The sequence below is a fragment of the Triticum aestivum genome, chromosome 3D (genome assembly GCF_018294505.1).
Source record: "Triticum aestivum cultivar Chinese Spring chromosome 3D, IWGSC CS RefSeq v2.1, whole genome shotgun sequence".
Classification (NCBI taxonomy): domain Eukaryota; kingdom Viridiplantae; phylum Streptophyta; class Magnoliopsida; order Poales; family Poaceae; genus Triticum; species Triticum aestivum.
The window spans coordinates 580,222,630-580,248,023 of record NC_057802.1 but is presented as its reverse complement, the minus strand read 5'-3'; the positions used below and the strand labels follow the sequence as shown (position 1 = coordinate 580,248,023).

The window sequence follows — 25,394 nt, the reverse complement described above, 5'->3', positions numbered from 1 at the left end:
CATGTAATAATAATAAATAGTACTAGTTGACAATTTCATGGCAACACTCAAATTAATTTTGCTAAATTTCTTTTAACAAAGCAACGCAACCATAGAGTAGAAAGCCCAAAGTGTGTGTCCGACCATATAAAAAGAGAGAATGATTACGTACATATGGCATGTCTGTTAAGGTCGAATGTATACAATAGAGTTATCTGAATCGTTATTTTAGTGTTAGAGGTTGACCATGTTAAAAATACTCACTAATTAATTTTTAAATGGTTGAGTGTTATAAATTGGCATATTTTTTTGTAAGGAAAACCAATAATTAATGAACACGGGAGTAAATTGGTGAAGTAAAAAAGTTTACAGTAAGCAGAGAGTGTATGTTCATTTCTACCCTAAACACTAAAAATGTTGCATTTTTGGGCTCAACCAAATTACCGTCGTCATGTTTGGCGCATTGTTTCGTGTATTCCTGAGATTGTCTTGCGTCCGATTCAAGTCGTTAAGGAATCCTCGATCTGCCTCAAGCATCTACGTTAATTAATAACAATTAACAAAGTCAAGTGGATAAATAATGCGTCCACATAAAGAGAAGGGAAAAAAGCGGAGTTTGTACAGTACGAGTTTCAGAACTATCTGCTTGAAGAAACCAGGCTTTCTTCGGCTTTGGCATCGCTGAGGTGAGCAAACAAGATGGATTAATCGAAAATGATGAACAATAAAAAGGATTGTAGCGAGAGAGAGAGAGAGAGAGAGAGAGGAGGGAAAAGAGAGGGAACACTTTAGAGAGGATGAGAAACGCACTTGATGAAAAAATCAACAGAGAGATCTCTAGATCTGCAAGAGAGAGATGGACTGTTAGAGATGACTAACAATGCAAATGCAGTGCAAGATGAACATACATAAAAAAAGAAATAGAGAGTGGGAGGCTAACCTAAACCATAATCCAAGAACAAGAAAAGGAAAGGAAGAGAGAAGGAGGAGGGAAGAGAGAGGATGAAAACCTCGACACACTTGGACGGAAAAATATCAAGACGAACGAAATCTCTAGATCTGCAAGAGAGAAGAACTTTTAAAAATGACGACAATGCATTGCAAGAAATAGAGAGGGACGCTAACCCTAAACAATAAGCAGCCCTTTGTGCGTGCTGTTGCTGTGTGCTGGCACTGGCGCTAGCCACTCGAACTTATAGAGGGCGGGGGAGGGGCGAGGCTCAAGGTAGGGGTTAGCTGTCATAACTAAAGTTTGGTCATATCAGAGAGATAGAGAGAGAGAGAGAGAGAGAGAGAGAGCACGCTGTATGGTGGAGGGAAATAAACAAGCTGCTTCCTCTGTGATGTCTTATGTGCCGTGTGTGCCATACCATCAGTAGCTGGTTCCTCCTTAACATGGGTTGTTAACGCCGTCTTTGCGCATGTCCTTCAGTCAGTAGCCATGTGTGCCATACCTCCTCTTCCACCAGGGGAACGATGAATGCTCTCTTACCAAAGTAGACGGCAATTAATGTGAAACTTTCTTCCTTAACCTTTGATATTGGCTAAAAGAGGCAGATATCTCCCTCTTGAACACAGTTGTCACGGACAAATTTTCCCAAATAAAGGTTGCGCCGACCTGCATTATTACGCAAGCCTGATTTCCTGACATAAAATCTGCACTTCCATTCTTACTAGGCAGCTGGAGTATGATATTTGTAGCTTCACATGGGAAGTACTTGAGCGCGTAATCCTTATGTATTACCTAATTTAAAAAGGGATATAATGTGTTGGTGATAATGTTGAGCCGTTTTATTTGGCAACCGAAGTACTCAATACTAGAAACTGTGAGTGGCGACAGACACTATTGATAATGCTAAATTGTTGTCATATACATGGCTTCAACTGATGAGGCAACAACAATATTGATTAAGTGATTAGTAATTTATATATATAATGTTGCAAACCTGAACACCGTCTTTCCCAAATACTCCCTTCATTCCTAAATATAAGTCTTTATAGAGATTCCACTATAAACCACGTACTGATGTATATAGATGCATTTTAAGTGTAGATTCATTCATTTTGCTCCGTACGTAGTCCACTTAGTGGAATCTCTACAAAGACTTATATTTAGGAACGGAGGGAGTAGTACTCAATACTAGAAACTGTGAGTAGCGACAGACACTGAGCAGTTCATAAGAAATGCGGTTGATAAAACTGACGTACCAGGTCGCCAATGGTTACATTTGCCTTCTTCATCCACACAACAAGCACCGGGATTTCAGATTGAATTTTCTCTACAAGTGCATGTATTTTCACCTTCTGTGTTTCTGTAAGATAGCACCGTGGTGATAAGACATAGTCATCCGAATCCATTTGCAGATCATCTGACTCCACAGAATTGTCTACAGATAGATTGTCTCCAGCTGTGAAAAAGGTTCAACAGTAAGAGAACATGTGTTGGAGGGTAACTGAATAATCTGAGGGCACAACTTATAACCCGATAATTCTTCAGAAGAAGATATTGCAGGCATCTTTGCTGATTCTGTGTAACAGTACGAGCTTTCCTTCTGGCTTCCATCTGAATCTGAACCTTCCGCTGCTGACGACTGAGTAGCGCCATCATGAGAACTGCTTGAATTACCAACATAGCGACTGCTTGTTCTTTTAACATCACAGGCAGCCTTCACCCTCTCACAACATGTTTTCCTGATGAATGCAACTAGTAATACCCTAAAATCACTCAAGATTCATAACTATGCCCTAAACTCTTTTGAGGGTAAGCATCGACTTTCTTTGTTTACAAATAACAGAAGCAACAAAATGCTACGAACGCTACACATATCTAATGCTGCCATGAAAATCTGTTTTGGTTATCGTGTAAAAAGAAAGTAAAACAGAAATAAAGTAAAATTACAAATACTGCTGATCTATGAAGGTGTGTTTGAAGAAAAGACATTGGTAGATTCCAAGCAAGAGAGCAACTTGGCAGAAGAAGCTCTGCCTTGATCTTTCTGATGCATGCAATATTATTCTGACTGGATCTATTGATCACTAGGACCCCTTTGTGATGTTACAAGGGTGGTACATGCAGATCTAAATAAATCACTGATATCTCTATAAAAAATAAATAAAACACTGATAATTAACAACCATAGAACAGTCAGTTTCTGAAATTCCTATCATTGTACAACTTGACTGTTTTATACTACATATCAGTTTTCAAAATTTAGCTGAAATAAAAAGAAAGCCAAGCAACCAAGATAAAAAAAATATACAGCTGCTCTGTGCAGGTGTGGAAGAAGAAAAGACATATTAAATTGTAAACAAAGAGAGTAACTTGGCAGAAGAAGCTCTGTCTTGACCTTTCAGATGCATGCAATAATTTTGTGACTGGATCTATTGATCACTAGTTCACTACGCTCCATTTGTGATGCTACTAGGGGAATAAATGCAGATCGTAATCAATCACTGATATATCTCTTAAAAAGGAAAAACAATCACTGATGGTTAACAAGTATAGAACATTCAGTCTCAGCAATTCCTATCATTGTATAACAAGATTGCTTTCTGTATCCTACCAGTTTTGACAATCAGCAGAAACAAAAAGGGAAGCAAAACCAGCAAAACAACAATAAAAAAAATACTGCTACTCCATGCAGGTATAGAAGAAGAAAAGACATGACCAGGGCCGGTCCTGAGATTTCTGGGGCCCGGGGCGGGACTAGAATCAGGGGGCCCTCAATATAAACATCAAAATAATATTCAATATACTCCGTATGTATATGTGAAATATTACTAATAAACAGTATAGTAAACTGCATCAAAAATCAAATAATTTAAATTTTACCTTAAAAATTTCCTCTAATATTCCTAGATGCAATTATGTTTACTATGGTATCAATATAAATCTCATTCAATATTTTTTTAAGTTACAAAACTATTTAAGCTCCCATTGAGTATATAGCTATTTAAAAGATGTTCAAGCTTCTTACAGTATGACAATAACTATCACATTAGGCAGCATACCACAGCCATCATTCACACATCCAATGCCTCCTTATACATGTTCCTTTTGATAAAAGATATTGTTCCTGAAGCATTAGAACCATCTTCTAAGCTCTAGAGATAACACAGATAATGAGTTGAATGTCTTAAACTATATAAGAAAACCGTTGAACAGAAGATTCAGTATATTACTAGATGTCATCTCCAGATCTAAAAGGCATTATTTTCTATCAACTCTGATCCTGGAGATATATGCTGAAACTTTCTAAAAGGAAGGGACCATCTGAATGTTTTTGAGAAAAGTGATTTTGCAGAATCACTACGAAACCACAAAATGGATCAGCAAGTTAACTGAACTGACAAGTCTAATACGTACCGAATTAGATGTAACTTAGTGTTAATCCTGCTTTAGTAGATATCATCCCCTACTCATAATTTCTCTAAATCGAACAGTAACATCACGACCCAAATTTTCGGATGTCAAACTTAAATCCTGCTCAGGGTAACTAATTCTTTCCATCGAGAGCAATGGAAGAAATCTGAAAATCCATACAATCCCACAAGATTCGATCAAAAAAGAGCGAACGATCCTTACCAGGGCCTGAAGACGAGCCTACCTATGTGCTCCTCCCTGGCCGCCGTCGTTTAGCGTCAGCAGTGATGGGCTGATGGCCTTGCCGCGATTGGGTCCTGAAGTTTTGCGGCGGCGGCGGGCGATGGGCATCCACGACGGAAAAGAAAAAGCACACGAGGACGTTGTGCGCTGCCTAGGGCGTCGGCAGCATTGGTCATGCCGCCCACGCATTGGGCTAGGCCCAGTATCTCAACGAGAGAGATGGATCGATCGCAACGACGAAAACATGACAACGTACGAGGTGACTTTTTCATCTAAAAAACATACGAGGTGATCTGACCTGCTGCTGCGTACGGCATACCTGGTCAGAAGGGGCCCCTGGATTTGGGGGGCCGGGGCGGCCGCCCCCCCCAGCCCCCCCTTCAGGGCCGGCCCTGGACATGACTAAATTGCAAAAAGAGAGCAACTTGGAAGAAGAAGGTTGCTGTGGTACTGAAGGGTGCTGCGCCTGTGCTATAGCAGAATGTACTCCCAAGGGAATGCTAGTTCTGGCTTACTTATGAAGAGGGACGTCCAGGCACTGGAAGGGCACACACAGACCAAAAGTCATTTATGATGGGAACTCCATGCAGTCTTCTCATATTCCCAGGACATAAATCTGAGGAGGATTAATGTCATGATCAACCTTCTTAATTACCATGATTTGGCAAAAAACTAGAGACTAGGAGTAGTATTTCCCAAAAGTATGACTCAAATCCAAGAGGCAACAGTGCATGCAGACTTCTCATCTCCCCCAAAACATCAGTTTACCAAAATCAAAGAGGCAACACTGCATGCCGCTATATAGCTCAGAAGTAGTTTGGTCATGCGTGGAAAATTTGCAAGCATGGCGACATGTGATTTTTCTGCACTGAAAATATTTCTTGCGTATTTTCTTGATATTGCTACTTTCACATTAGAGTTTGAACCTTTTTTTTAACCGGGCTAACCCCCTTTCCATTACAGAGAACGGAAATACATCAGTCTTACATAGTATCAGGAGAAACGAGAGGGGTAGGGGGAAAGCGAGTTCAACGCACTACTAGGAAACCCACTGCATCCTCCCGTCGTCGAAACGAATGCTATGGGGCGAAAACCTAGCAGCACCAAAATAGTCTAGCCCTATTACAGACTGATTGCAGCCAGGGTATCAGGACAAGTGAAAATAACGAGCCTCCATAAGACCACCAAGAGAAAATAATGACTCAAAAGAAGCAACTAATCATGCCATATTCCCATAGCAAAGCAGCATCTAGCTTCAGCAATCACCAATTCTTGTAGTAGCATCACATATCCTCACCAGCGCCATGGTCCCAGCGCGAACCATCTCTGCTCCGGCATGAAGTTTCATCATCTCGCCTTCCTTCTGTAGACCTGCCCAATAAAGAAGAAGAGAGCAGACCGAGAACACGATTTCAAAAGGAGATTTAATCAATTTCTTCTCAAAAGTGGCTCTGTTTGGGCTAACCAAATTGCCCAAGTAACGGCCCCAATGGCAACAGTATAAAAGTTATCATAACCAGGGAGGAAAGAATGGCACCAAGAATAAAATTGCCAAAGGTTCTGTGGCCATAGATCAGTACCCAGCGTCACCCCAATCGCTCTCCATACTATTTTGGCAACCGACATCGAAAGAAGAGATGTTGTGCTGTTTCTATCTCCCGATAGAAGGAACAAGTCGGATTACCAGGCCAACGGCGAGATCTCATCACCTGCCTGGTAAGAATGGCATTCTGGAACATCTGCCATAGGAAAATTTGGATTTTAAGAGGAAGTTTTGCCTCCCAAATCCATTTGAAATTACACCCACTAAGGGGCTTCTCCAACCACCTGTACATCGATTTAGTAGTATATCGAGCTGTTTTATTCAGCCCCCAGTAAACAATATCACTCTCCTGTGTGAGCCCCAGGTCATTCACCATGTTACAAATTGACTCCCAGTGACCCACAAGCTCAGGGTCAAGCCTTCTTCTAAAGAAGGTATTCCTGTCCACCCTAGGTAGGCAGTTCACCGTGCACTCTTGGTCCGTGCATATACTAAATAAGCGAGGAAACTGTTCCATAAACAGGGTCAGCCCATTAATGGAGTCTTTCCATAGTCTAGTTATGTTCCCAGACTTTGGTATCCATTTTCCTCCCAGCCATATAAACTTCTTTGATTTTCAACAAGTTTTTCCAACACGGGGAGTCCGAAAAACGGGGCGTAACAGAAGCAACAGAATGGTTTCGTTAGTATCTGGCCTTCACTATGTCCTGACACACCCCATCTTGGGTGTCTAATTTCCAATAGAGAGTTTGAACCTGAAAACATCAAGCTATAAGCTCATACCCAAACGATATTGCAGGTGTCTTCTAACTTCTAACCCATGCTGGATTTTTTTTCCGGAAAGGAGATTAAACCACTGGCCTCTGCATAAATCAATCGTGATGTTATTCAGCGAACGTTCGCTGGGACAGGATAGCAAAACAAACGTTTTTCACCGTAAGAATACTGTGCAGAGCATGGCAATTTCTTCAAGCAAACACACAAATTTTGCAACAAATCCTTGTTCTGCCAAAATTGGCCACCCTCCGACAAGTAACTTGCCACAAAAAATGTTGGCAAATGCCATGCCTCCCAGCGAATGTTCGCTGGCTATGACGGTTCTAAATCAATGGATGTTGTTTATTCATTTATTCTAACTCATTCAGAAGATGTGTTTAGCTTTATGTCCATATTAAGCAATTTCAAAATCATTTCATTGTACATAGCTTTGAGCCTTTGACATGTTTCATTGCTGTCGTGCGAACTGAATAAACTAAAATGGATTCGCACAGTAGGCACAAAATGGTGCATCCACTGATCAGTAACTAGAAAGCAGCATGGTAAGAACCAATTTCAGAAGTTTAGGCCCCCTTAAGCTAATAAAAATCACTTTGGACAAAGTGCTAACAATAGATGGGAAACTGAAGACAGTCTCATGATGCAATCGGGTAACCCAGCCAAGGGCACACCAACAGCTATAATCAAGCGTCCAACTGATTAATTGAACATGATATGCTGAAAAGAACATACGACATATATCAAACCAGAGTTTTTGTTACCGCTTAAAATTTTAGGATTTACCATGGTTACCACATATTTCGGCCATCCCTCGGTAAATGGTCATTTCGAGGAAAAAAAATCAAACTTTTTGAATTAGTTGAATTCAAATGCTCAATGAATAGTAAAGTATGGCAGCACCTCACAGCACTTGCGTAGACAACGTTCTACTCAGCTAGTAGCTCTTTTATGATAAGCATAAGTTCAAGTGCTACCTATATCTATTTTTAAAAAAAATTGGATTCAAAATTAAATTATAAATTTCATTCAAATTTCGTGGTAACTATGGTAACCACGTTTACTGGTCACCCTGGGTAAAAATCCCGCATTCGGTAACCAAAACCTTGATATCAACAAACACAAAAAAATGCCATAGATGCTCAAATCACCACAGAGAAAGGTATTATAGCAGTGGCAGTACTAGCTGATGTTGTACCAGAACCAGTGAGGAATTTCTAATCACATACTCTGGCTACTGGGTGCCATTGCAGAGTAGCTAGTAAGTTTGGACCTTTGGGGCCAAGAGCTCGAAGTGGGAAGGCGGTTGCCACGCACGACTACCCGCCATCCTTCGCCCTATACATCCGAGTCACCACCATTTGCTGTCAGTGGGATGGGGAGGCCATAGGTAGGCACGAGGAGAGAGAGCGCTGGGTCAGGTGTGGAAGCGGGATCATGGGGGGCGGCGGCCCATCCATCCGAGGCGGGCGGGGTCGCCGAGGACTCCTGTGGTGAGCTTGGAAATGGCACCGCGGAGGCATGGCACCGGGAGCGTGCCCACAATCCAGCATCTATCCACCGTCGGTTGTGTGGTCTCCCGAAAAATGAGACCGAGGACGCGCCTGGCGAAGGGCGGTAGCTCCGACTGGCGGGAGCCTGATGAGGGTTCGGCCGGACAGTGGTGGCGTATTGGCGTGCCCGAGGCGGTGGCATAGGAGTAGGGGCAGCGGTAAGAGTGTGGATGTAGCATGTAGGCGGCTGCAGGTGGAATGTTTGCTACGGCGGCGAGCAGAGAAGGTCCGGCGAGCGAGGGGGAGGAATTGGCCTCAAAGACTAAAAATAATAATTCCTGAATTTTTTTCTTTTGCAAAAAACGTCTCCAATAGTACACCAAAATCCGCATGCATGGTGTCTTCATAGGGGTGAGTGTATGCGCGTATGTATGAGTGCTTAAATTTGCATGGACGCAAAAAAATTGGTAACTGCTTAAATTTTGCTATCCATAACCCATATTTAGGTTCAACCTACCGTACTACCAAAAAACGACCGCCGTCAAGTCAATCATCCGCGCAGGATCTTTTCCCGGCCACGTTTCCTGCAGTTGCGACCGCCGTCAGCCATGAAAGGCATCCTCCATGCGACCACCAGCCTCCCTGCAGCTCCGTCTACCCCTCAAGTCGTCCCTCTTGTGCATGTCTCTACCGCTGGGCAAAAGCCAAAGGTTGTCTGTGCCTACGACTTACATCGGAACCAACCACCGTCGCCACCAAGGCTCCCCCGAAGCCGAAGAAGCTTGCTGGGAAGCGGCTGCCGTGGGCTCTAGTGTTTACGGCCCGCACGAAGAATTAGTCCTCCTTTCATCTCACCTTCTACCTATGCCGAGTCTTCTACCAGGGGGAGGAGTAGATTATGATCATATGTCTATGTCTCACAACCCTGTTGCAAGTGTGCAGGAAATTGGCGAAGAAATCGGCGAAAATTCTTTTGATTTTATGCAGCAAACAGATGGTGACACAGAGGATCCGGGCATCGATCCCGACGCTGATTCTGGTGGAAGTCCTTCCTCGGGATCGCGCGTTGCAGCCGCACCAGGCGCATCCCCTCCGGGATCGGCGCCAGCGTCAGGCGGGTTTGGTCGGCCCTCTCCCACACCAGAGGCGAGTGGGGCGCTGCACACGGGCGGTAGTGCGCCCTCCTCTGCACCCGCGCATGCAGCCTCTCAGGAACTGCCAGATGGCAGTTCTGGGGAGGACGCCCGGCTGCTGTCGCCTAACTTGCTGCACGTGGATCGAGGCGGATCTTTCTGCGGCTGGTGGATCCGACATCTCACCTAAGCAAAATCGCCTTCAACAGCAAATCTCGCGGCCAGCTCCACGTCCGCCTGAATCACGTCATACCAGGTCTAAAAGCAGTATTACTAAACCAAAAGTTTACAAAGATGGCTGTGTTCGCTGGGGTTCTTTATGTGCTACAGGTGAACCACAAACTCTGGATGAGGCTCTTGGTGAGTCTAGATGGAAAGCTGCTATGGATGAAGAGTATGCTGCTCTTATGGAAAACAAAACATGGCGACGGGTGCCTCCTGCCAATGGCAGAAATGTGATTGACTGTAAGTGGGTCTACAAGGTAAAAAGAAAGTCTGGCGGCACCATTGACAGGTACAAAGCTCGTTTGGTTGTAAAAGGGTTTAAACAGAGGTATGGTATTAACTACGAGGACACTTTTAGCCCTGTAGTCAAAGCTGCCACTATCAGAATAATCCTTTCAGTTGTAGTATCTATAAATTGGTGCATGCAGCAGCTAGATGTGAAGAACGTGTTCTTGCATGGTGTTCTGAAAGAGCAAGTGTTTATGCGGCAACCTCCTGGATATTAGCATCCACGCCTACCACAACATGTTTGCAAACTTGACAAGGACTCTCAACTGTTCTTGCCTTACACTATAAGTTCTACCATAACAATGATTGTAACTACGGGCCTTAAGCCGTATCCGGGTCTTAAGCCCATCTTCGGCCCATCATCTTCAAGCTTAGCACCGGGCTTCTGGCAATGACCATATGAGTAACCCGGCCCCTCCTGGCGGGTGACTCTAAGGTCTATATCCTCAACACATTCCTTTGTTCTTTTATCGTCGCAATGGGGTCACTATTTATATGCTTATTTATGTTGATGATATAATTGTCACAAGCTCATCTTCCCAAGCAATTGAAGCTCTTCTTAAGGATTTGCGCATGGACTTTGCTCTCAAGGATTTAGGTGATCTCCACTACTTCCTTGGCATTGTGGTAAAATATATGCAAAATGGTATTGTGCTATCACGAGAGAAATATGTGCAGGACATACTCCAGAGATTAGGTATGCAGGGTTGTAAGCCATCACCCACACCGTTGTCCACTTGTGAGAAATTGTCCCTTCATGATGGAAAGGAGCTTGAGCCAGCGGACTCTACCAAGTACAGAAGCATTGTAGGAGCTCTACAGTATTTAACATTGACTAGACCAGATATATCATACTCAGTAAATAAAGTCTGTCAATTCTTGCATGCTCCTACTAGTGTACACTTTACAGTTGTGAAAAAATACTCAGGTATCTCCAAGCAACGAAGGGCCATGGGCTTAAGCTTGGTAAGTCAGACTCTATGCTAGTAAGTGTCTTCTCAGATGCAGACTGGGCAGGGTGCCCTGATGATAGGAGATCAACAGGTGGTTTTGCAGTATTTTTGGGTAGCAATCTAGTTTCTTGGAGTGCTCGTAAGCAGGCTACTGTATCCAGATCAAGCACAGAAGCTGAATATAAAGGACTAGCAAATGCCACTGCTAAAGTTATATGGGTGCAAAATATGTTGACAGAATTAGGTGTTCCACACCCACGGGCAGCATCTCTATGATGTGATAATCTTGGTGCCACATACTTGTCCGGTAACCCCATTTTCCATGCCAGAACAAAGCATATAGAGATTGATTATCACTTTGTTCGTGAAAGAGTAGCCAACAAACAATTGAACATCAGGTTTATACCTACTAGAGACCAAGTTGCAGATGGTTTTACTAAACCACTGTCAGTGCAGCAGTTAGCATCTTTTAGACACAATCTCAACTTGGATAGTTGTGATTGAGGGGAAGTGTTGAAATATGTATCATACGGTATTGTATAAACCGTTAGAGATAAGTTAGTTAGCCTTATAGATAAACATGTAATTGGTTATGTTGTTGAGGTATGACTTGGAGGTCAATCCACGACATAACAACCTTGTATCCCTGGTGCCTATATTAACATGAATCCGTCCCTAGTAGAAGCATACGGTTAACCTAGTTTTTACAATATGTGTGTTCTAGGGTACGTGTTGAAGATGCCCTTGCGCCTGTTCGGATGCCCCCTCAGGAATGATCTTTGCCCACGTACGTGAAACATGCAACCATACACTCTTGTTAGATACGTCGGCTCAGGTGGGCGACGCGGGCCACGTACGGCAAACTTAAGACGACGGCGCGTGCCAGTCCCGGTTCACGAAGACGTCGATCTCATTATCGTCGCGATTGCTGTTGGTTCCGTCGTCAGCTCGTGCGAAATAATTCCACTAAAGAAACGGTGAGACCCATCACGTACGTGGGTGAGCGCGCACGCAACGGAAGTCCCTTTGACCCGACGGAACGGCGAGCGCGCGATCGAGTGGCCGGCATAGTGGACTCATCGATCGTGGCCGAGGCAGGCGCACGTTACAACATGGCTGGAAGCATATGGATCACAAAATCATAACTGCTTCCATCTCTTTATTCATATGATGATGTAACACCACCAGGAACAGGAAGTCATTGGTTTCCCTCTCCCATGGATCGATGTACGTACGTGTCAAACGTGTGTACGTACGTGCTGCTTATTGAAGACCTAGGTACGCATACGTGTAAGCTAGCTAGACTAGACTAGACTGGATCACTTGAACCGGATGGGGTACGCCGGCGACTTGTCCGGGTTGAACAGCCCGAAGTGCTTCTCCACCAGCTCCCCTCTCTTGAAGTTCTCGTTTAACATGGCGAAGATGTACGTCTCCAGTGCGCCGCGCCTCTTCGGTGTGCCCCCGCCGACGTGGTCGATCAGCCCCTGGTTGTACGCCCTCGCGTTGTCGGCCGTCGCCGCGAACCCGCTCGCCGAAGGCCACCCGCTCTCGGACACCACCACCCTCACCGCCGGCGCCCCGGCCTTCTCCAGGGCGGCGACCACGGCGTCCACCATCGCGTCGAACAGGCACGTGTAGGTCAGCCCGTTCTTGTCGTCCCGCACCGTGGGTCCCGGCCGGAACGTCGCGTAGTTGAGCTTGATGTTCTGCGGGTCACGCTTGTAGGCGAAGTAGGGGTACACGTTGGCCAGCAGCGGCGCGCCCGTGCTCGCCAGGAGCCGGGCCACGTCCGTCATGTAGGCATTCTTGAACACGCCGTCGGAGGGCGGAAAGGACTTGTCCACCTCGTCGAACCGGATGGAGGTGGACACCTTGATGGCGCCGAGCCCAGCCGCGGAGAGGGCCGCGTTGAGGTTGCGCATGGCCGGCACGATGCTCTGCGTGGCGCCGCCCTGGACCTCGTTGCCGGCCGCGATGTACTTGATGTTCACGGCCGGGTAGTATGGCCGGACGTTTTTCTGGACCCAGGACGCCGCGTTGGAGGTGCTCGCGGCGAGGTTGGCGAGCTGGTCGTTGCCGACGTCGAGGATGAGGCTGATGCCGGAGTTGCGGAGCGCCGAGAGGGCATTGGCGTCGGCGAAGTAGATGCGCATGCCGGTGATGCCTTTGGACCTGTAGAGCTGCACCACCTCGTTCGCCGGCGGGAGGTTGTTGGCGATCACGCCGTAGCACACGCCGATGGAGTGCACACCTGCATGCGGATAATAGTGCCATATCCGTTTAGCTATCCTAGGAGTTGACGTGGAGGACTACCATCCATTGAATCGTACACATGTTATGATATCTCCAAGTGGTACATGCGTCGCCTTAAATAATTCACATGTTTGATTTGTGATACGAAACCTCGTAGGATTTATACTATAAGAATGTCATTGGAATCCTTTTACAAGAATTCCTCTGCACATGCACTGCAGTTTTTTGAACAAAAATGTTTGTGTCCACTCAAATTTCTTAAAAACCTTGGGACGAGAGGAACTCTTCAACGGCTCCATGGATTTGCTTTGCCTCGTGACCACACTCATAGTAGTTGGATGCATGCAAAGCAGATACTAGAAAAATACAAGAACATGAGAGAATGTACGTACTTGTAGGAACAGAAGCGAATGCTCCGAGGAAGAGAGCAACGGCAAACATGGAAGCAACATCCTGCCTGCCCATTGCTGCTAGCTGGTTCTCTATCTGCTGCTCTCCAATGCTACTAGGCTGGTGTGTGCCTATGCAGCCGCACCTGTACTACGCCCCCTTTTATACAGGTTCTCAGCCCGCCTGCGTGTACGTGGTCGTGTTGCGCCCTGCCTACCTAATCAGACTAGCTACACTTTGACTCCGGCGTGGCCCAAGATGCACGGCATGGCGACATGCATGTACTACGTATCGTGTATGACCTCTTCGACTCGTCTCTTTCCGCCTTTCTTCCACGGAAAAGTCCGGGTGTTGTGGAAACGGCCTCCGTTTTCTTCGATGGTGTACTAGTTGAGCGAGCTGGCCATGCTCTGTCGTGCCATGCACAGACGGGGTCGTAGTGCGTTGAAGAGGACAAAGAATAGCCTTAGAAAAGCACAGCAAGGCTTGGACGAAATCCATAGGGGAGACTTGACGTCAGAAACATTCACAAACACAGAGACCATGCTGCTGAAACTGAAAAACTCTTAGAATTGGAAGAAATTCAATGGGCGCAACCGAGTACAATTGACTGGCTCAAGTTCGGGGACAACAACACCCAATACTTTCAGAATTTTGTGTCGGCCCGGCGGAAGAAGAACCGGATCGGCCGGCTGAAAGATGATTTAGGTAACTGGAGAGACGGCACGGCTTACTTGAATAACCTTATTATTAATGGTTATTTTGCTGGATTGTTTGCTACGGAAATACTTGAACCGAACACCATGGAGATGAATGAAGCTTTTTTTTTTGCGACTGGAGATGAATGAAGCTTTGACCTTTGACAAAGCCTTTCTCAGCAGAAGATGTGAAGAAAGCACTGTGCTCAATAGGAGATATGAAGGCTCCAGATACGGATGGCTTACATGTGCTCTTTCTTTAAGAAAATGTTGGCACTTAAATTGCTGATGCTTTGACAAGTGAAGTTTTAGAGTCAATAAATCCAAAGCAAATTCCAGAGGGATGGAATGATACTGTTATAGTACTTATTCTCAAGGTGGCCACGCCTTAGAAAATTTCCCAATATAGCCCAGTCAGCTTATGCAATGTTTCGTACAAGGTTATCTTAAAAAATGATTACTCTCCGTTTCAAAGGTATCCCTGATGAGGTAATCTCGATTGTCCAAAGTGCTTTTGTTCCTGAGAGGTTGATAATTGAGGATATTCTGTTGACTTATCAGTGTATGCATAAATTGAAAAATACAAAGGTTGGCAAGACAGGTTACTGTGCTGTAAAATCGGATATGCATATGGCTTATGAACGTGTTGAGTGGGTTTTTTTTGGAAAGGATGATGCTTCGGTTAGGTTTGAATGCAGACTTTGTTATCCTCAAGGCGGCATGTGATACAATGATCAAGAAACTGAAAGCTTTGTGCCTTCGAGGGGCCTCCTACATGGAGATCCCATTTCTCCATATTTATTCCTTATTTGTGCTGAAGGGTTATTATGGCTCAAAAAGAGGAGGTTTGTGGCGTCGAAGGTGTGCAAAAATGCACCATCAATCTATCATTTACTTTTTGTTGATGATTCTGTTATATTTATGAAAACAGATTTGATTAATGCAACCTCATTGAGACAAGATCTTGACCAATACCACGAGAGTTCGTGACAACTAGTTAGTGATGCAAAGTGCAATGTTCTTTTAAGCCCAAATTGTGGGTTTGAATAAAAGTCAAAGCTTTATGTACTTGTTAGAAAGGATGATTCTGTGAATTCAGGGCTGGAAAGAAAAGCTTTTGATGATGGGGCAAAGGAAACACTACTTAAGTTTGTTATTCAATCCATACCTGTTTTTGCTATGTCAGTTTTTTAAAATTCCAAAGAAGGTTTGCAAATAGATGAATGTTGTAATGGCCTTATTTTGGTGGGGCGATTCTGATGAAAAAAAATATGCATTGAGCAGCATGGTGAAGTCTATGTGTCCCAAAGAAGTTGTGTGTGTGTGTGGGGGGGGGGGGGGGGGGGCTTCATAGATCTCTATGCTTCTAATTTAGCAATGCTAGCAAAACAAAGTTGGCATCTTATTACTAAGCCTGATTCTTTGTGTCTCCTTGTCTTACCGGCCATGTATTACCCAAATGGGAATGTGCTAAAAGTATGACCAAAGAAGGGCTCTTCTTTCACCTGACAAAGTATAGTTGCTGGTTTGCAAGTCTTTAAGAGGAGCCATATCTGGAGAGTGGGATCAGGTACTCACATTGATACATGGAGGATCATTGGATCCCTACCAGCTCAACGAGAAAGATAATCACCAGGCGACCATGTCCTTCTCATAAAGGTTGATGAGCTTATTAACCCTTTAATGAGATCTTGGGATGAGGACATAATGAGGGATATTTTTATACCTATTGATGCAGAAAGAATTTTGAAGATCCCAATGAATGCTACTATTTTGGAAGATGTCATTGTATGGAACATAACAAGATCGTTTGTTTCTCAGTCCGCTTAGCATATTATTCTCAAAGGGATCATCAATTTGGGCGGGAACGAGAAGGGAAGATAGTCAGCGAATCGCGAAGTGAACACAGTATGGGAAATTCTACGGAAGTTGTATGTTTCCAGCAAGGTGATATTTTTACTTGGAAGGCACCTCATGGAAGAATTCCGACCTATGCAATGTTGGTAGCTAGACACATTTCCGTGTCTCCACAATGGCTGGTATGCAAAGCTAGAGCAGATAACATCAAGCATTTAGTATTCACGTGTGAGCGAGCTCGACAGGTTTGGAAGTCTTTCGGAATCCATGATATAATTGAAGAAGTGGTTTCTACAGACAAGTCGGGGTCCATCATTTTGGAGGACATCCTTCGTAACAGTCGATGATCGTTGTCGACTATTGGGCAAATCGACGTGAAGGAAATTGTCGCAGTGGGCGCCCTGTACATTTAGTGGAAAAGGCGTGAACTTTTGAAAGGCCAGCAAGTAGCTTTGCCAGTTAGGATAGCGTTCGCTAACCAGGAACTCATCTCCAACCATTCTGACAAACAAGCAGTGAATGCACATGAAATATCATGGACGAAGCCACCATGGGGTACAATTGGAGCGTCATTTACAATTATCCTGGTGAAGCTGTAGTGGGAGCAGCTGAGAAAATCTTCAGTGTTTTAAGTCTGGCTACAACAGAAGCGCGGGTGCTTGAAAAGGGCTTGCTTTAGTGGACCAAATGTGATGCTCTCCCATATCGTCGAATCTGATTCTATGGAACGTATCCAACTATGCAATAGAAGCAATTTGGGCGGAATATATGCTTCATGATGGCGCAGAGAATAGGGAATATTTATTTCCAACACTGCCCGAGGGATGCAAATAAGGTGGGTCATACTATAGCTAGGCATGTTTATGATTCAGATTATGTCTTGATTTGGGATGGAGATCCTCCTAGTTTTATCATGCCTCTTGTAATAGACGATGTAACTATTTCCATTTCGCAATAAAGAGAGGCCTTACATTAAAAAAAGGTTGGTACTAGCAATTTTTCTGGGGGCATAGGGATACGTACCTGGTGTACTACTACAGGGTCTATCAACCGTTGGATTTTCGATTATCAACCAGATTCCAAGAGTTCACTTAATTTTGCAGTTCAGCCTTCTCTCCATTCATTTAATCCATGCATTTAACATTTTTTCTGAACAAAGAAAATGATATATGTTTTAAAACTTGGTGTCTGATTCGGGATCCGTGTCCACCATCCTCTTCATTTTGATGACATATTCGAAACAAAATCAATGTTGAACATGGTTCGAATATTGATTCTTCTTATTTGTTGAACTTGATAAAACTTTCTAGTATCATGGGCCTGCTAGGCTTCAAGTGGATGATCCTTGCTTAGGATCAGCTGGTTCGTCAGTTGTCAGATCTAGTTCCTATGGCCGTTGGATCCCAATTGCAACACCTCGTCTCGTTGTCCTTCTTTATCTGGTTCCTATGTAGGCCCTGGATCCCCTACTCACCGACGCAACAATGCCACTCATAGCAACATGTTTTTGTGTCGGAGTAGCCACACCAGCCTTCTCAACATCGCCAACAAAGCTACTCATAGTAGTTGCGTCAACTGTGGTAGCATTGCCACCAACCCCCGTTGAAGCAGCCGTGTGGGACATCACAACCTCTAAACATCGTTGACCGTGCTGCTCACAGCAACCTCGTTGCATCGCCAGCAATGGTGTGTGGCCTTCCAACATTGCTAGCACCACACTGCTTGTAACAAACCCCAACTGTTTGCAGTAGCCCCACAGTCCCCTTGCAGCAGCCTGTGGTGGATCCCGCAGTAGACCACGTCGTCCTAGCAGTTCCAGCAAGCAATGGTTGGCGGTTGTCTCGTAGCACACGGGCACCCTCACATCATTGGCATGCAACACCAGTTGTACCTTGCGGCACTAGTTTTGCTCATTGCAACACTATGCGAAGCAACGCTGGCGGCCTAGCAACAACGGGGATATCATCAATAGACGGGCTCGCAGCAACTGATGCATGTCTGCAGCACCACAGCCCTTGCAGCAGCATCGCATGTCATCGCAGCGCGGCTCATAGTAACCATTCCGCCCCATCACAACAGGGGTGTGGTGTCGCTCGCAACAGCCATCCAAGCGTCACTGTCCCGTCTTGCAGCACGACCACCGGCCTCTCTCCCCATGTTTTCATGGGGAAATGCATAGTGCCAATTGGACAACAACCGCTTGTGGGAGGCGCTTCCATGGCAGTCTGCTACAAGGTAGGGGGAGACTACTCGACAACGGGATCTAATGGTGGCGAAGGAGAGTGGAATATAGCACTGTCTCGACGGCCTCGTAGCAATGCCCCAATGGTCTCACGACGGGCTAGATTTTTATGGAACAGAGAGAAAGAGGTGGGGACGAAATTCAAGGAAAATATTGTTTTAAACAGCATTCCTTTATGAAATTTTGTTTTGCAAACTATGCTCATCCATGTGGGCAATTCACTCATTCTTGTAGAAGTCATACAAAACTAAACTTGTTGAACATAACCGCAGGGGGTTATTCCAAAGAGTACAAGACTTATCCCTCCGAACAACCGATTTTCTGATTTTCTAGGTGTGGATGCTCAGCTTCTATTGCATTCTATTCAAGGAAAAAAATGGCACGCTATACAGAATAGCGTCGTCCGGAGTGTTAGCATGCTAAACCGTGCTATAACTTGCTATTAGTAAGACATTGTACATTAATATATTTAGCAAGATAATTTTCTACACGCTATAGTGTGCTATTAGCCGCGCTATAGCGTGCTATTTTTTTAGTGATTCTATGTCCCTATTTTTTCCCATATGGATGCTCCGTTTCTAGTACACCTGATGTATCTAGTGTATTCTATATGTCCGCATTTTCTTTCTCTAGAAAAACAAAATAGCTTCTTTTGTTTTCTGTACACGTTTCATGAAAATCCTTGCCTCCCAGCAGTGACTAGTTTGTTTCTTGCGTGCGTATGCGTACGGTTACGGGTATATATGCTGCGTATCTTGACCGATACAATGTTCGGTCTGGAACGGTGGCTTGTACCGTAGTGACTTTCCACGCATATGTCAAATTTGTCCTTTCGGTGGTGGCTTGTAGGCCCTCAGTTCTTGAAAGAGTCGAACCAAAGAGGCCTTAACCCTCTCGCAGCTCAAGCGAAAATGCATCAACCATGCAAAAACAAATGCCCTCAAACCACAGCAACACATAATTATAAGTTGTTCAAATTAACTTAACCCCAAAGGTTACCTTACATAACAAAGTGCTGACAGAACTCATCAGAATTCAGAACCACATAACTAGTAGTTCATACTTGACCATCCAAAGACATTCTAGAGTCTAGATAACAAGGTGCACACAGAACTAATAACCCATTGAGATAACCTCTGAAAGTAGATAAATAAACAAGTTCCTTCCTCTCCCAAACATTTAGAGATAATCAGAATAGCAAGAGCCCAAGTGCCCAACCAGGACTCAATGTAAGCACTTCTCACGGCGAATGATGTAAACCATCATCTTCAGCGGCTCCTCGCTCTCCATCAGCTTGAGGAGGCAGAGGTCACCCACCCGCAGGTGGTTGCCACGGGCGAAAGCAACCCATCCTTTACAGATCATCATACGATCAGTCCTGCGTCGCAGCTCCGTGTCCCACGTCCTACTCTTCCCCTCCCGTTGAAGCACCAGACTGATAACATTCTTCTTTCCATGATGCCCAGTAAAGTACTGTTTTTCGAGATACCTTGACGCGTACTGCTTTCCCATGTTCTGTTTATGTGCATATGCGGGGAGGATGTTAGTGACACAGATGCAGATAGGCAAATTTATTGTTGAGAAACTGATAGGCATATTTTGTATTTACTGAACTTACTATCATCATGCCGGATTTGCGAGCAACATTGCACTTGTTCAGGATCGCGACGTAAACTGGTACTGTCGACTCAATGGCTTCTACTTTCTCCCACACTTTCTGCTCCTGTGCTGGCGTTATAGAGGCTCTGTCTGGCAGTACGAAGGGGGTTTCAGGAGCTCCCTCAGAATTGTCTCCATCCTCTTTAGGTCCCAATGATGACATATCTTCGCCTGAATAGGTTTTCAATAGAATCAGGCTGAATTGATGAAAACAAAATCTTTTTTTCATGTGAAATGTGGCCCATAAATTTTAGTGCCATACCATCAGTGGTTGGTTCCTCCTTAACACGGGCTGTTAAGGATGTCTTTGCGCCTGTTCTTCCGTCGGTAGCCGTGTGTGTCATCCCTGCTGTTCCACCAGGGGAATGATGAACGCTCTCTTTGTGAAGAAGATGGACAATTACTGTAAATCTTCCTTCCTTAGCCTTTGCTATTGGTTGAAAGAGGCAGATATCTCCCTCTTGAACACAGTTTTCACGGACAAAGTAGCCCAAATAAAGGTTGCGCCGACCTGGATTAAATCTGCACTTCCATTCCTTGTTCTTTGTAGGCAGCTGAAGTATGATATTTGTAGCTTCACATGGGAAGTACTTCCTCTGTAAACTAATATAAGAGCGTTTAGATCACTACTTTAGTATTCTAAACGCTCTTATATTAGTTTACGGAGGGAGTACTTGAGTGCGTAGTCCTTACGTATTATCTAATTGAAAATGGGATAGAATAGATGGTGATCTGTTGAGCTGTTTTATCTGACAGACGAAGTACACAATACTCTATGACTGTCATACACATGGCTACAACCGATAAGGCAACAATTATATTGATTTAGTAATGTAGATATATATTTTATTGCAAACGTATCCTTCATAGGCTTGTTGGGGTTAGAACCAGAACCTAGATCTAGAATTTTGAAACTAAGAAAAAATTCGCTCAACCTTAAAACCATCGAAATTTGCGAAATTTCATAAAATGTGAAATAAAATTTAGATAAATTTGAATTTGAGCAAGTGGATACATTAGTGTTGTAGCAATAATTCTATTCAAAAAACTGATATATCTAATGGTGCTTTCCATATATCCACTTTGTAGACTCAGGTTCGGATCTCAGCGATGCATTTGTTTTGCGAAATTTTCTACATCAGGCATAAAGATGAATAAGAAGACAAAACAATACAAAAATGAGTAGCAAAACCTCAACCTGAGAGGTAGTAGAACAATTGCCTACCACTGGGCTATGCGAAGGGCCTTGTATTAATAGAGATTCGAACCTATTTAGAAAAGCAATTCGAAAATATCGAAATATTTCGAACGAAACCGTCTTTCCAAAATAGTATCGCTCATAAGTTCATAACTAGAAAATGTGAGTAGCTACAGACACTAGTAGAAAAAGGGGCTTTTGTTCCGGTTGGTAAGGTTTGAACCGGGACTAAAGGGTCGTTACTGATGCCTCTCCCCTTTAGTCCCGGTTCTTACACGAACTACCAACCGGGACTAAAGGAAATTTTATGATTTTTTTTTGAAAAAAAATTGTAATTTTTTTTGAACTTTTTTTTATTTTCAAAGTTCTGAATTATTTTAACCTCTAATCTCTAATCACCACCCTCATCACTGCTCAATTTATCCTCTAATCTCTAATCATCCCTCATCATTCCAAATCATCTAACTTCCCGAACGGTCACCCATCCTCCCACTCCCCCAGCCTGAGCACGCTTAACTTCCGAGTTCTATTCTCCCTCATTTCCAAGTCTGCACTTGTTGTTTTCCTAACAATAGTAAGATGTCAATCCTATTAACCCTCAGGAATTTTGCTTGAGCATGAAGTGACACATTTCACTGTTTGAGTTTGAAACTATTGTTTTAAAAAACAATAATTATTTAGTAACACTAATATTTCTTGAATAATTAGTTTGACCATTGTTTGACCACAGTTTGACCATAGTTTGACCAGATTTGACCAAAATTCAAAATAACTAAAATAATTATTTAGTAACACTAATATTCTAGAATAATTAGTTTGACCATTGTTTGACCACAGTTTGAAATTTTTTCGATTTTTTCCACTCTAGATCTTAAAAGCCCCGTAACTTTTTTTCTGTTAGGTTTTTGAGGATTTTGAAAATGTTTAACGGGGTCCTGTTAAATTCGGATGTAACTTTTCGAGTAGATGATTTTTCATATAAAAAACTTTTTCATCCGAGTTCGTATGCAAAAGTTATGCCCATTTTACAAATTCCAGAGAGATTTTGCAAATAAAGTCGAAATTCATATTTGTTAATTTTTCCAACAACTAGACCACATATCACATGGGAAACTTATTTTATCTTATTTTTTTGACATTTCCATCATTTTCTTTTGTTTTTTCTAAAACTGAAAAGGCGGTCCACGGGGGGGGGGGGGGGTAGAGTTTGAAAATGGGACCTACCGGTTCGTGCCATGAACCGGTACTAATGCCTCAAAGCCCATTAGTACCGGTTGGTGGCACCAACCGGGACTAAAGGTCTAACCTTTAGTCCCGATTGGTGCCACCAACCGGGACTAATGGGCATCGTACCCTTTAGTCCCGGTTCGTGGCACCAACCGGGACTAAAGGGTCCAGGTGAACCGGAACTAATGCCTTAGCCGCACGAACCGGGACGAATGCTCACATTTGTCCCGGTTCATGACTGAACCGGGACTAATGTGAATACTGCCCTGTGACCAAAGCCCTGTTTTCTACTAGTGAGAAGGTAAGCAGTTCATAAGAAATGCGGATGATAAAACTACCATACCAGATTACCAAAGTTTGCGCTGGTCTTCTTCATCTGTACAACAAGCACCGGGATTTGAGATCGAATTTTCTCTACAAGTGCTTGTATTTTTGCCTCCTGTGCTACTGTAAGATCACATTTCCCTGATAGGACATAGTCATTCAAATGCACCTGTACACCATATGAATCCACCAAATTGCCTCTAGATAGACTGTCTTCAGCTGTAAATAAGTTTCAACAGTAAGAGGACATGTGGTGGAGGTAACTGAATAATCCCAGTACACAACTTACCTGATAATTCCTCAGAAGAATCTGATATTGCAGCCTTCTTTGCTGATTTTTTATAACCGTACGAGCTTTCCTTTTGGCTTCCATCTGAATCTGATCTTTCGCTTGGTGAAGACTGAGTAGTACCACCACAAGAACTACTAGAATTCTCAACATCAAATGTGCTTGGGTTCCTAACATCAGGACCAGCAGTTCCCATCCTAGCACAGCACGATGCTTTCTGCTTACCACTGGAATCGAATATTGTAACCTTGAAGCGGGCGTTTTCAAGGTAACGAAACATCAATGAATAATTTTCTTCTATTTTATTGGCATCAACAAATGATGCCCATCCAGACTTCAAAATTGTTCGGTTCATATTCTCGGTAACTCCAACGTCATAGACGTTACCATTAGGGGACTCTAATTTGACAGTTCTCCAGATCTTTCCTCCAAATTGGTTCACAAACCACTCTGGTATGACCTGTAACAAGAAGGAATGGTGCAAAAAATGTTTGAGGCAACAAAAAAACTCGAAAAACATCGGACAGCCCACTGAATTAGGAAATTAGGAAAGGCAGAAATAGCTAACCAGGCTGTGCATGAAGTTGCCATTGATCTGCCTTAGAAACTTAAGCTTGATCTGGCAGCATTCACATGGATCACTCATCTTGATTAAGTCCTGTAAAACGAACCATATATCATGTGTTTGCATAACTAACGATACCCTAAAATCATTCAAGATCAGTTATGATGCCCTCTTCCAAATCCAAAAGTGAAGGTCCTGCCGTTTGTGGTCAGTATGACGCCCTAAATATTTCTGGGAGATTTGATGAGCATAAGCCCCATGTTATTTGGGGCATTGAAAATATAGCCCACTTCTGTTACTCAAATTTGGGGTATGAGCAGATGCAAGCTTGTGCGCTCAGTGCTGGGACTGAATTTCAGGTGTGACCATGGGTGCTGGGACCGAACGTTTCGTACTTGGACTAAATGTTGTGAGAAGAACATTTATGCTGTGCATGTATGCTGGATCTGCAAGTGAAAGTTATGCGCATATGCAAATGCAACTGACCATTGTGTTTGTGTGCACTCTGAATATATGCAAACTTAAATGTTTCAGGCATGAGCTTGATTTTGACAGCATATATAGACTCCATGCTGGATTTGGGCAGCAGCATGAATTGGATAGTGCAAAATCTGCCAGACATGGAGATATTTTACAACTGAGTTACCTGCGTCGCCTCGACGGTCGTCTTCCTCTGTCCTCGTACGTGGTGGCGCTCCCACCCTGTCTTGTCCGCTCCCGGCTGTACAAGACGAACAAATATGAACAGTGTGCTCAATCAGAGCTGGTGCTGTCGAACCATGGTTACCATGTACTACATGAGAGAGTATGCAAAAAATGCAAATCTATCATAGGGAAAATAATTTTCTGACTGGATCTATTGACTACTAGGCTCCATTTGTGATGCTACTAGGGGGATAAAATGCAGATCTAATATGAATCAACCGCTGATATCTCTTAGAACAGAAAAGAAACACTGATGGTAAACAATCATAGAACATTCAGTTTCTGAAACTCATATCATGGTAGTACAACATGACTGCTTTGTATATCCTACCAACCAGCTTCTGAAAACCAGCAGAAATAAAAAGAAAGCAAAACAACAATGAAACTAAAAAAACAAATACTACTGCTCCATGCAGATGTGGACGAACAGAGGATATGAATAACTTGCAAACAAAGAGAGTCACTGCCAGAAGAAGCTGGTTGCTGCGCTGTAGTAGAAGGGAATGCTGGTCCGGTCTTGCTTATGGAGAGAGCGTCCAGGGACTGCAAGGCCACACACAGGCCAACAGTATAGAGCTGTCATTTGAGCCTGCGCTGCATTTCGGCCTCTCATATTCCCAAGACGACTCAGAGAATCTCAGACAACTCAGAGAGATTCTATTCTCACTCTTCGTCTTCCCGATATTCTTTACCAAAAAAGTGGAGAGAATCTCAGACAAGTCAGTGAAAAAGTAGCTTGCTCACGGGTGAAAAGTAGCATATTTCTTGTCTGTTTTCAACTATATATAATGTTACTTTTACATTACTCCAGATTGATTTGACAAGCAGCCCCCCCCCCCCCCCCCCGCGTCGCCCCCAGCTACGGCCGCTCGGGCGGAAACCCTAACCCCCGCCATCGGGCTCGTCCATCCTCCCCCTCCCCGGGCGGCTGATGGCGGCGGCGGAGGCCCTCTTGCCTCCCGCGCCAGATCGGGTGAGGCGGTCACCCAT

General features: G+C 43.9%; 2 protein-coding genes and 1 pseudogene across 2 annotated transcripts; all 3 read right to left on the bottom strand.

Moving 5' to 3' along the window:
* Nucleotides 1-1,224: 1,224 nt before the first annotated feature.
* LOC123080650 (B3 domain-containing protein Os03g0619600-like) lies at nucleotides 1,225-2,711 on the bottom strand (annotated as a pseudogene).
* Nucleotides 2,712-12,134: 9,423 nt separating this feature from the next.
* LOC123080648 (glucan endo-1,3-beta-glucosidase GII) lies at nucleotides 12,135-13,767 on the bottom strand. The gene is made up of 2 exons (XM_044503575.1): nucleotides 13,643-13,767; nucleotides 12,135-13,248 (listed from the first exon to the last, which is right to left on the bottom strand). The coding sequence occupies exons 1-2, from the start codon at nucleotides 13,713-13,715 to the stop codon at nucleotides 12,314-12,316; spliced, it is 1,008 nt and encodes a 335-aa protein (XP_044359510.1). The 5' UTR covers nucleotides 13,716-13,767; the 3' UTR covers nucleotides 12,135-12,313.
* A 5,614-nt stretch (nucleotides 13,768-19,381) lies between these two features.
* LOC123076569 (B3 domain-containing protein Os03g0619600) lies at nucleotides 19,382-25,394 on the bottom strand. The gene is made up of 9 exons (XM_044498744.1): nucleotides 25,292-25,394; nucleotides 24,833-24,924; nucleotides 24,346-24,420; nucleotides 23,703-23,792; nucleotides 23,135-23,594; nucleotides 22,865-23,064; nucleotides 20,359-20,692; nucleotides 20,056-20,267; nucleotides 19,382-19,952 (listed from the first exon to the last, which is right to left on the bottom strand). Exons 1-9 carry the CDS (start codon nucleotides 25,392-25,394, stop codon nucleotides 19,662-19,664), a joined length of 1,857 nt encoding a protein of 618 aa, XP_044354679.1. The 3' UTR covers nucleotides 19,382-19,661.

What these genes read in the sequence shown, in the direction of transcription:
- LOC123080648 (XM_044503575.1), bottom strand. Translation starts at nt 13,715, where the DNA reads ATGGGCAGGCAGGATGTTGCTTCCATGTTTGCCGTTGCTCTCTTCCTC. An exon ending in ATTCGCTTCTGTTCCTACAA is followed by an intron (nt 13,249 to 13,642) that starts GTACGTACATTC and finishes ATCCGCATGCAG; the next exon opens with GTGTGCACTCCATCGGCGTG.
- LOC123076569 (XM_044498744.1), bottom strand. Translation starts at nt 25,394, where the DNA reads ATGGGTGACCGCCTCACCCGATCTGGCGCGGGAGGCAAGAGGGCCTCC. An exon ending in GGAGGAACCAACCACTGATG is followed by an intron (nt 20,268 to 20,358) that starts GTATGGCACTAA and finishes AAACCTATTCAG; the next exon opens with GCGAAGATATGTCATCATTG. An exon ending in GCAAATCCGGCATGATGATA is followed by an intron (nt 19,953 to 20,055) that starts GTAAGTTCAGTA and finishes GCACATAAACAG; the next exon opens with AACATGGGAAAGCAGTACGC.